Source organism: Tinamus guttatus, unplaced genomic scaffold (assembly GCF_059628265.1).
Source record: "Tinamus guttatus ecotype Peru unplaced genomic scaffold, ASM5962826v1 Tinamus_guttatus_pri_ptg000211l, whole genome shotgun sequence".
In the NCBI taxonomy this organism is placed as follows: Eukaryota; Metazoa; Chordata; class Aves; order Tinamiformes; family Tinamidae; genus Tinamus; species Tinamus guttatus.
Window position 1 is genome coordinate 3,137,292 of NW_028288745.1, and position 11,909 is coordinate 3,149,200.

General features: G+C 35.5%; 1 protein-coding gene across 1 annotated transcript in view; it reads right to left on the minus strand.

Moving 5' to 3' along the window:
* CFH (complement factor H) overlaps nucleotides 1-11,502 on the minus strand; it is a 29,249-nt gene extending 17,747 nt beyond the window's left edge. The window contains exons 1-6 of the mRNA XM_088524378.1: nucleotides 11,405-11,502; nucleotides 8,273-8,458; nucleotides 5,861-5,966; nucleotides 5,312-5,388; nucleotides 3,282-3,476; nucleotides 2,230-2,400 (exon numbers count right to left, since the gene is read on the minus strand). Coding sequence (XP_088380504.1) covers nucleotides 2,230-2,400; nucleotides 3,282-3,476; nucleotides 5,312-5,388; nucleotides 5,861-5,966; nucleotides 8,273-8,458; nucleotides 11,405-11,465 — 796 coding nt within the window. The 5' untranslated portion in view covers nucleotides 11,466-11,502. The remainder of the gene's footprint in view (nucleotides 1-2,229; nucleotides 2,401-3,281; nucleotides 3,477-5,311; nucleotides 5,389-5,860; nucleotides 5,967-8,272; nucleotides 8,459-11,404) is intronic.
* Nucleotides 11,503-11,909: the final 407 nt, after the last annotated feature.

Consider the following 11,909-nt stretch of genomic DNA (forward strand, 5'->3'; position numbering starts at 1 on the left):
GGTGTACGAACAACATACCAAAGGAGACTAGGTTCATTGGGAGGTCCTAAGTGCAGACACAACTATACTTAATGGCAACCTTTTTATGCAAAGGCTATTTGATGAGGTTCAAGCTGATGCACTGGGACCAGAAATATTTCAGCTGAAAAGCTGAGAAAGGAGAAGAATGTTATTTGGAAAGCTCATGACAAGCTTTTTTGCTTGGAGAAGCTGGAAAAACATTTTAAGGACTGGAGGCTCTTTTGCTTTTATTGTCTACTTCCAGTTCAGAAAACCACACCAACACACTGGTTGGACCAACAGCTTAGTCCCTACATGGGCGGTCCTCCTGTGGAGTGAAGGTGGGCGAGTTAGTGGTGTGCATGCACTGCTGGCTCAGGTATTTTTAACTGATAAGTCAAGCAGGATCCACAGACACTTCATGATGGTAGAAAGCTGGAGGACCAAGGCAGGAGAGAATCTCTAGCTTATTGTTCTGCTACTGAAGGATGTTCTTTGAGGGGACTAGTATGTGAGAACGTCCCAGGTAACAGAGCCCAGGACAACAGCAGTCTAAAGAATGCTCGGTTTGGCGCTTTGCAGAAGCAATATGTTGCAAACCCACAGGCACAGCATACTAGTTAGTACCCTTACTAATCTTGAAGCAGAAAATTCAAGGTCAAAGGGGGTGGTAAGACTGACTTATTACTGAAGGAGTCTTTCTGGCTGAGCTTCTGGGAGGGTGTGCACTGCATAACATCCTATAACTCTGCCCTCCTGACAGCATTTTTTTTTCTACTTTCAAGCATACTTTGGCAATTTCTTGGAGATGTTTCAAGGAATAAATGACTTCCCCCAAAATGAAATCAAATCTACTTCAGGTAGAACACAATGAGCCTAGTTCTGTTTGTGAGATTTGTAATTCTAGTTACAGTCTTTAAGGTCTGTGGCTGAATGGAATGAAAGTGAAAACCATGAATGCTGTGGCTCTGGAATTATAACACTGATGACATTAAAGAAGCTGCTTTCTTTACCCTAGGAAGGCCTGGGGAAAGCCTAGGTAAGACAGCCTGGACAAGCTGTCATGGGCAGTGACAGCTTTCACACAGACCACATTGCTTTGGTCAGCATGATAGGCATGTTGTATTCTTTGGTGTATAACACTTCAGAGCTACTTGTCTAGAAATTTCCAGAAAAAGCTGGTCAGCAAGCAGGTGCTCTGTCTGCCAACACTACTGAAAGACTCAACAGGACACTGAAGCAAAACACAGAAGACTGTTTAGCAGATTAAGCAAACTTCTCAAATGTTCTTACTGGGTGAGACAGTGAGTGACATTTAACTGAGAAGATAGTAATATGGTCTTCAGGTATTTTATACATATGAGGTCCTGAAGGTGCATTAAGTTTGTAAGGAACGAGGACTATTTACTTACCCCAATCCTAATTATACTCTTACAATTCACATTATCAAATACTATTTCTTTTTTCCAACTTCTCCAATTTTCCACCTGGATAAACCACAGCCATTGATCTTCACCAGTTACGCTCAGGTATACACAATGACTTGGGCTTCATTTATAAAGGTATTGAACCTTGATGTGAACACACTTGAAATTATACCAACTCAAGAAGTTAGTATTCAAATGTTAATTTACTCATGTCACTACAAATTTCTGATTCTTTCTGCATTCTGATTTCTGTCTGATTCTGTTTTTTTTTTCTTTTCTTGCATGCTTTTATGTTCTTTTCTGTGTCTAGTATTTTCATTCCTTAGCTAAAACACTTTTATTGTCCTCTATAGAATGTAAGGAGGTTCGGCTTTAGCTTTCTTATTTGTCAAAACTATTTTGTTTTCTAATTCATTAGTAGCTTTTCTCTATTTTCTTCACCAATTCAGAACCTTAAAACAAACAAACAAACAGGTGCTCATGGCTGGATGATATATTCTAGCATCAATCTCATTTATACAGAATATAGCAACAATTGTATCTTCCTAGACCTATCTAGCCACTCACCTGCTGAAGTAACTGAAGAGTGAATTGCCTACCTTTGCCATGGTTCTACAAGGAAAGCTAATATTCAGTTTTTTTCATTGCTTTAATGCTCAGTGCTATGATGAGTAGTACACTTCATGGGGCACTACTCAGATGTGTACAGATTTTTTTTTTTAATGAATAAACTCAATCTGGTATTGAAAATACTACTTCTAAAGACAATAGAATATGAAAGATGACTTTAGCAAAGACTGACCCGTGCAATAGGGGGTTGGAGTCCATCCGAATTCGGTACATTCTGCTTCTGGTCTATCACCATGTCTGTATCCTTTATTACAGGAATAGCGCAGTCGTTCAGACTTTTTGTAGGATGCCTTTGGAGATTCCACATATCCATGCTGAATTTCTGGCCTATCACAGGTAGTTTCTGAAGTTGACAAAGACAAAATTCATATTTTTTGCATATTCATATTCACTGAGAATAAATGCCTATTTTTAATATATATATATTTATATACATAATATATAAAAATATATAAATGTTCATATGATATATATTTTATAAACATATATAAATATTTATGTAGCTTTCATCTGATATCATAAAAATTGTGTTATGTCAACCAAAACATTTCCATTTGGGAACTGTTAGGAACCCTTCCAAGAAGTCTTCTATGACCTGTTTGTGGGTGTTGGGGGAAACAATGTATTGAACTGCAGAGTAACAGTAGCAAATTAGTTTATAAAACAGATATCAGGGCTTTGAATCATCTCCAGAACTCCCTTCCAACCCCAATTACTCTGTGATTCTGAAAAAACAGAATAGGAATTAACCTTTTATCTTATCCACACATACTCGTTTGATCAAAGAAAATCTCATTGTGATTTCTTTAGAAGTTACATACTTTAAGAATATGAATCATACTTGTTTTTTTAAATTAGTTACACATGCATTCAAAACTGTTTATAATTACTTTGGTTAAATCAACAGTGTAATGATTGAATTTTATACAGACAAGACACACCTAAAACTGATATGGTTAACTGATATGGTTAAACTGATTGCAGTCTGGTAGCCATACAGCTTTAAATGAAATTGGGAAAGAAGTAGATGAACCATTACAACTAACGTTCTTTGAATCCTCTTGCTTATCCATGTATGCAATGGAGATTGTTTACAAGCTATGCTTAATTTCTGCAGAATAAAGTAAAAGCCTTGCAGTGTCCTGTACAGCAACCATTCTCCAGAAATCTGCGAGCATAATCTTTTTAAATCACAGATAAACACAGTAATAGTTGTATTTTTACCTTGGCACTGAGGTACATCGCTACTCCATTTTCCATTTGAGGAACAGTGTACTTCTTTAGATCCAACAAGCTTATAATTTTCATTACATTCAAACTTTACAACCTGGCCAAAGGAAAATTCTTGGTCTAACTCAAACACACCGGTCACAATTATTCGTCCATTTGCTGGTGCTTGTACTGGTAAACACTTTGCCACTGGAAAGCAAACAAACCACCTCAGGCATTTTTAGGTCTGTTCTGTTAAGTGAATTGACACACACAAAAGTTAAAACATAGGAAAAAAAATCACTGTGATTCAGTGATTTATTTCAATTGTGAAAACAATATGTTTATTTATTATATATTCGGATCCCAATAATAAAAAATCCTAAACAGATAAATCGAAATGGGAGGTTGCTAGGAGGCTGGATCTCATTATCCTGCTTTCTGCCCTTGCAGGTTAAAGGCAGAGTGTCCACAGAACCAGGAGAGCTCCTGAGGTCCCTCCCAGCCTGGCTTATCCTGTGGTCTTATGAGCGCCATGGATGGCAGGTAAAACTTTACTAACACACATGGCCATAAAACCCTAGCAACCTCATTACCTCAGAGTTCATTTACCTCAAAGTTATGCCAAACTAAATTTTCTATAGACTAATGGTCAGGAAAATTGCTGAACCTTAGGGATTGACTAGAAAAAAAAAAAAAATTACTAGCAAAAAACCTAGTTAGAGATAGAAGAGCAATTGCATTATTAAAGTAAATGAACATAATGTATGTCGGACCTGGAGTTAGACCTCTTGTATCTCATAATAGTGAAACTGCATAAAAAGGAAGAATTAATATATGCCACCAGATATTTCTTGTTAAGTAGGAAGTAACTGAGATCACAGACCTTTTTTAAATGTACATGTTGATATCACTGACAGTGTCTGAAAGTGCCTGGTGTTTTGTCTGCCATAGCTCCCGCTTTTCTCTGAAGACAACTCTCCATCTTATGTGCCATCTACCTTTCCTATGAACTCATATTCTGTCATCTAGGCTCCCTACAATTACATTACAAAGGATATGTTCTAAACAAAACTCTTCCACTGTGAAGGATAAATCTTGTGAGGACTTTGAAATTGCAACATCTTGGTGACATATAACAACAGTGTTGGCAATCTGTGTTCTATATTGTGCAGAGGGATACCTGTATGCCTGAAACTGAGGACACCCAAAATCCGGTAAACTGAAAGAGGAATATCTGAGAAGAGCAATTAGGGAGCATTGCAGCACAGATGCCTGCCTCCAGACAAGAGAAGGATATCTACTTTTGTTAACGATTCTTAGGTACTCATTAGGTACTCATATGCACAGAAAAAAAAAATCAAATCTACACATATATGCTAAAATAGACAAATGGTTAAAAATGACCTCTAGGAAGAAAGGAAGTCTCCTCTTACAACCACGCAGGTCTGAAACTGGTAAAAAGGTTCCCAGATTCAGAGCAATATCCCAGCCACTCTGCCTTGGGGACTGGGTCTCTTTCACTGAAATTGTTCCACTGTATGCTAATAGAAAGAGGAACCTTGAATGAAAGCTAGTGGCTAAAATATTCACAAGGATGAAGGGGAAGTATGTGCTATAAACACACATACATTCACATACATATTAGATGTCTCATCCCAGATATCTTTTGTAAGAATGCTTTGCTTTTCTTTAAAAGGCCTGCTCTGTCAGGCCTCCCAGGTGAAACAGAGCTGTAAAGCAGTATGGGAGGTGACATGACTCAATTTTGTGAGGAATTTTTGATAAAATCTTGAATGCCTGCTTGATTAAAATGGCAATTGAGCCAGCATTTTAAGAGTTTCACTGCTACATAACTTGGATTTAGATAGCTGTATGTCTATATGAATTCATACTTCTTAATCCGAGTGGTTATTTTTATCACAAGCAGTCATGGTGACTTGTAGTGACTGACTCATAGTAGTGAGATCACAAATTGCTTCTAGACAGTATTTGACAGATAAAAAGACAGACTGATAAAGAATTAAACGTCAAATCTCATTTACCTTCACAGTGAGGGACATCGTTGCTCCATCCATCTGCCTGACACTCACGGTAATTTTTTAGGCTGAGCATCTGGTATCTTACCAAATAAAAAGCAAACAGTTCTAAAATATAGCCTCATTATGTGATAGAAATAGCAGTGCTGCTGTTACTGAAGTGAATGAAGTAGTTTTCATATGCTCTAGCATTGGCGAAACCAAAACACAGAAAAACAACAAAACCTTTTTCTACCTGTGTCTGCTCTATTTTGGTTTTTTTTGTACTTTCATATGGTAAAAATAAGAAAAAAAGCAGAAAGTAGAAAGCAATCAAAAAGATGCCTTTTTTTTTAGTAAAGGAATATTTAAACTGACTTATTATATGCACTATATTCAGTTACTCCAATAGCATCAGACATCAGAAAGAGCTGTTTGTATTCTTCCTGCAATTGCTACATTTAAAATTGAACAATAACAAAATGTAGGTGTTTTACAGACAACAAATCTATTATTGGAACTTCCCTTAACACCTCATGCTATCACCCATATACTGAATATTTAAATAAATATTACCCCTCATCACATCTGTACTCAACACGGGCACCAAATACAAACTCATTTCCATTGGTAAGTTCAAATGAACCAAACTGAATATCTCCAGGATGTCCACAGGGCTTAGCTGTTTAAAAAAAAAAAAAAAAAAAAAAAATACACACACATACACAAAAGCAATGTTACTTACTTCATACATAAGGATGTGAAAGGTAGCACTTTTCTAGTAATCTGGAGACAATACTTTTATAAAACTGCTCTAAGCATTAGCTCGATTAACTTTTTGTTTTTTAAATCATTGTTTTCAAAAAAGAATATGATTAAGAATCTTTTTTTGGTTTTAAGTAATAAATTAGGAGCTTTTATTCCTTTAAAAAGACAGATCTCATTTTAAATTTTATGACAATATAATGGCAGGATGTAACTTCAGCTTTTCACATAAGTTTCCACATAATCAAGGTACAAAGGCTTCCCCTATAGAAGCCACCCATGACTGGCAATGGAACAGCCTTTGTCTGATGGGGACTGTGCAGAAGGAAGATCAAAGGCCACCGGAGTCCTGCGCTCCTCAGTCCTTTTAGCTCCAAGTTCCCCATGTGACAGCCCTTTTTATCTAGCCCTAACAATTTGCCCTGGCTCCCCAGAAGAATTGCACAGATGATTACATCAGCTCTCTGTTGCGCCAACTTTTTACAAGGACTGTAGAATAAATTAATGCTAAAAAAAATATAAAAAAATAAGTATTAGACCTCCTCCAAACAAATCCTTCATGGACCCATCTACACCAAACATTTGCATATCCTGGAGTAAGTCAGCAGCTGTAGTTTTTTAAAGAAAGAGATGAGTGGGGAGACTCTCAACTTTTTTCCGTGTGGCTCACAGGAAACAGCCAACCCCATGCAGGCTAAGCAGTTTTGCTGCCTGGTGCAGCCTCATATGGAAAGGGGATGAAGCCACTTAACCCGCAGCAGAGCATTTCCCTTCTCTTGCCAACTGAGTCTTGCCTGTGTCAGCACCTGCTTGCTGCATGGCAGTAAATTTGTTAGCTAAAATTTACGACCAAAATGCAGCATCCAATTTTGTATGAATGAAGGATCGGTGTGCACTAGTTACATAAATACATGTAAAACCAAGAGTTACTTATTTAACTTGAAAAAGTTAAATAAGTTAAATTAATAAGGTAAAGTTAATATTAGCTATTATAAGTTAAATAATGTGAAATATGTTAAATAAGTTAATCTTAAACATAATGCATAAACTTATGTAGCAAACAGTAACAAGTTTATTAATTGATATTTAATCATGATTTATTTTAATCTTTGTTTGAATGAAACATGGAACATTACTTAACCACACACTTGTATATTATTCATTTTTTACATTAGATATGTAAGAAAAATAAAAGCTCGTATATCTAAACTTGCTTTGTGCTTAAAATTGCTTAATATTACAGAATATAGGTATCTTTTGACTAATGATGATAAAGCTCAATTTCTTCACTCATAAACTCTGTATGATGGTGACAAATACTTCTAAGCTGTAAACATGGTATCCTAGAAATAACAATAGCAGCTCTCATCCTTATCATGAATTTTCCTTCATAGATTGCAAAACAAGCAGGAGGAAAATGCTGTCCTTTGTATCTCCAACAAGTTTTTCAACTTTCAAGAATTTAGATTTTTGCATAGAACTGGTTGAACTAACTAAAAAAACAACATTTTCTCTTGGCTTACACTGAAAATCTGAGATAGTGCTTTATTCTGCTTAGACTGTAAATTTCATCCATGCAGTGTTTTTTTAACAACTCAGAAACAAGCCTCTACTAACTTCATAATTAGAAGTATAATAGACGTTAACATAATTAAAAAAAAAGTTCTGACCATAAGTGGCCAGGAAATAACAAAACTATTTTTTAAAATGTCAAAAAAAATATGCTATTTTCAATTTGCAATTTGTAGGCGATAAACATGACTACTTATTAATTTTTACTTAATTTAAAAGCAAAAGAGTCTGAATCATCAGTTGAATAGGCTTTTCAGTAGTGGTATCTTAGCTTATTGGGCATTAACCTCCCAGCTAACCTAATCCAGAAATAAATTTTCACAGACGTACATGCAATGATCCTAGAACCAAAAATATCTTGGGTATCCTTAAAAAGATTTCTATCCTCAGAGCAGATATATAAATTAGGTTAATAAAATTGGCCTAGTGTATGACTTTCCCATGTAAAGGGAAAGGTAAGTCCTTGATCCGGAGAAAATAAACATTAAAATGTTTCTTTATGTGTATATGCCTTTTAGGGTGGTAGGTTAAAGGATCCTGAACTAAATAATTGTCAGGTAAAGATATAACTGTAATTTCACACTGACAGCCTTGGCAAGGGATGTGATAGGCCAGGTCAAATGCTTGCACATATTTTGCATAAATACTTACGTCTGCATTCTGTCCACTGGAAGGGTTGTTCCCAAGCTCCATCAATGCACTCTAACACAATCCGTCCAACCTTTATATACCCAGGCCGACACTTGTATGTCACTTGAGTGCCGTGGGAATAGGGAGGTTTGTCCCATGTTTCCGTCGGTAGCTCTTTAACTCTCCTAGGAGGAGGTTCTTCACAGGCTAAAAATTGAACAAGCAAAATGCTAGTGACTGAAGCACATGCTGCATACTCCAAAATACTTTTAGGAATAGAAAAAAAGTAACAGGAAATCCCGAGGACTGCTATGATCACATGTGTGTATCTTTCCCACTTAACTGTTAAAAAAAAATAAAAATAAAAGCTACTAAGTTGTCGCCTTTTGTAGGAAAGACACTTCGGGGCCTATAAAAATGGTCATGCACATGCCAAAAATAAAAATAAACACACTGGGCAGAGTCCAATATCCATTGAAAAGAAAATAATCACATCAGAGATTAGAGTCTAGTTCTAACCCAGACATCTCTTACCCTTCTGATGGCAGAAGAACCTCCATTTCAGTCCTTCCATCACTATGGAGAACTCTATGCAGTTCAGAGACTTCCTTACACACTATCTTCTTTAACAGCCACTACATTCTGATTGAAATTGAGTTCACACTGCACTTGATCAAGGTCTGACAAACCTCCCTTAGCCTTTATATCCCCTAAACTTTCTCTCCAGACAGATCATCCAATTTTCTGAAGCTTATTTCCTCCTGTCCATGGGACAATTTCTTATCATAAGATACTTGTCACAAGCTCAATTAACTCTTGGTAATCACATTGACTTTTTCTACTTCAAAGCATGTTGCCTCAGTTTGGCAGAGGAATTGTCTGATATTATACTCTTTAGATCAATATTATACAATTTCCTTCTCCAAAAGCTCCTTACTGGATCTTCTTCCTTTAAATGTATACCCAGGGTCATATGGTTTATAGAGAGTGAACTTGAATTCAGTTCATTAAGAAGCTCCCAAAAAACCTGAGCATAGCAAAAACAGACCAAAATACACATACACTACTCTGTAAAGAGCTTGCACAAAAAGTGTTCTGTAGCTATGAAAATATAGGAAAGAAATGTTTCTAGGGAGAGCTAATACCTTTCTCTAAGATGGCTTCAGTATTGAGAAAAAGCAGGCAAGCTTTTGAGGACACTGCTGTCCTGATGAGGAAGGGTGTGCCCATAGGCTCATCTTCTTTCCAACTACACTAAAAAAAAAAAAAAAAAAAAAAAAAAAAAAAAAAAAAAGGTATTACATTTATCCTACTGATTATTACATCTGAGTAAAAATTAGTGTTCTCTCTCCACTAGGTGGTAGCACTATACTATCAAAAACGACAGCAGTGACTTCTGCTTTTGTAAGTTTCATTAAAAAAAAAAGAAAAAACAGGAAAAACAAAACATTGTAATACATTTTGTAAAATTCAGGAATGAGCAAAATGAAGAATATTCAGTTTTCCAATTGGTTCCATTTTGCAAATGTGTTAAAAATGGAAATGACTGTGTTTGGAGCCTGTTTAGATCCCACCACTGCCGACGTGGTGTCGGCCTACGCGACGCCTGTTTGGCCATCATTACTGGGAAGCGTCACAGCATACATGCATGTAGTTCTGACTAGAGCAAATGTTCATTTTTCATGCATTTTTTCAGTACTTTGAGAAACAAACTTTCCAAGGAGTGGACTTCGAAACTATATTCATTACATCATGTATTAGCTCTATACGTACCAAAATTTGGAGTAATATTTTTATATTAGAAAGGATGGTCTAAATGCATACCTTCAAATACCATACCTTAGTGGTGAACTGGGATAGGGAATTAATCTGCAAATACTTCACATGCCATTTAACCTCAGTTAGGAATAGCTCAAGCTGCTTTGTCAGCATCATTAAACAAACCAGTAGCAACTTCAACAAATCCAAACACAAACTATAAATTCTAACTATAAAGTCTTTTTTCACCTCCTGAGCAACAAACCTCATCTCAAACAACTGACAGACTTTGCATATGAAGCTCACACTAAGACTGTGTATGGCTGATGGTTGTCCCAACTGAATCAAATAATATTACATTGACATTCCTTTGCAATATCTCTCATTTAAACCAAGTACTATGAAAAGAGAAGGCAAAGTTAAACAAACTTTCTTTTCAAATCCTAACATTTTTCTGGACTTTTCAAAAAGAGAAAAAAAAAAAAAGAAAAAAAGAGGCTAGTGTTTTGAAGCAATATATATTATAAGCATATATGCAAAATGCAATACATTTCATTAACCTCATGATTTTCCAAATAAAATTCTCTTTCCTATCAGCTAATTTTAAAATAATAAGTATCTTTAAAAACAGCCCACTTCTACAGGAGTCTGGAGTAAAATCTGTTTTTTTTTCATTATTGATAAGATTTTCCTAATCCTCTCATAAAATTAGAACACAATCCAAACTGAGCGAAAACACTCTAGCTCAAAGATACACAACACTCTCCAACCGTCTGACAAAAAGCAAAGCTATTGAATTATTGAACATATAAATTAAACAATAAACACAATATTATAAAAAAATAAACCAAGCGTATTAAGGAAGAGATCTTAAACACTGAAACAGAAAATATCAAGAGCGGCCAGAACTCGATATCTCTTTAACCGCAAATGAAAGTGTATCTATATACACTTATCTTATTTAAAGGATTAAAATAGCACCAAAAAAGTTGTCATTCGACAAGCACTTTGTAAACACTTTCTCAGTCAATATAGTGGACATTTCTTATTCTCACATTATCTCACAGGTTATTCTAGATACAAGAAATACACACTTATTAAGTACTTGTTATTTTAGTTTACAAACTCTTTATAGGTATTTTGGAATTTTAGATGTTAAAATAATTAACAAACAAAACACAAATACCATATGAGTTCTAAGCATAGTAATCATTACAGAAATGTGCAAAATTATGCAAATAAATGGGGTAAATAACACCTATGATGCATACTGTACTAAAGGCTCTACATACTGCTACAGCAGAGAGCTTCTAATAATCTGAACATTTCATTTAAAAATATTTTAATAACATTTCCCAGTAAAAAAAGCAGATTTTTTCCATATTAAAAACTTACCTCTTTCTGCAGCACAATATATCCAAAATAACAGCAGAACCACATAACCCAGAAGCGACATTCTAGTGTCTCAGAAACGCAGTGAACACATTTATAAAAGCTGCTTGGATTACTCTGTGTTATACGCACTCCTCTTCTATTTAGTAACTGCTCCTGGGACTGACCTTGCAAAACATTTATACTTTGATTCCAGCAGTCACTTCCTCTAATCCTCTTGCAACACACAATTGTTTCTTTTTTTGCATAAACACATTATGCAAGCTTTGCTAAATGAATAAATAAATAAGTTTCTGGCGATTTAAGCTGATACTGCCCCTTCCTCTGCTCAGTGAGTTTACATCATACCTCTTTTTTTTTTTTTAATGTTAATTCTATGCTTAGATAAATCTTTTCCTGTTCCAATCCAAATGAAGTTGCTCAAAACTGCTTTGTGTTTCCCTATGTTTTATGTGCTCGGTTAAAAAAAAAAGAATGAAATTAAAATTATCTGTGTATAAAAATGAAC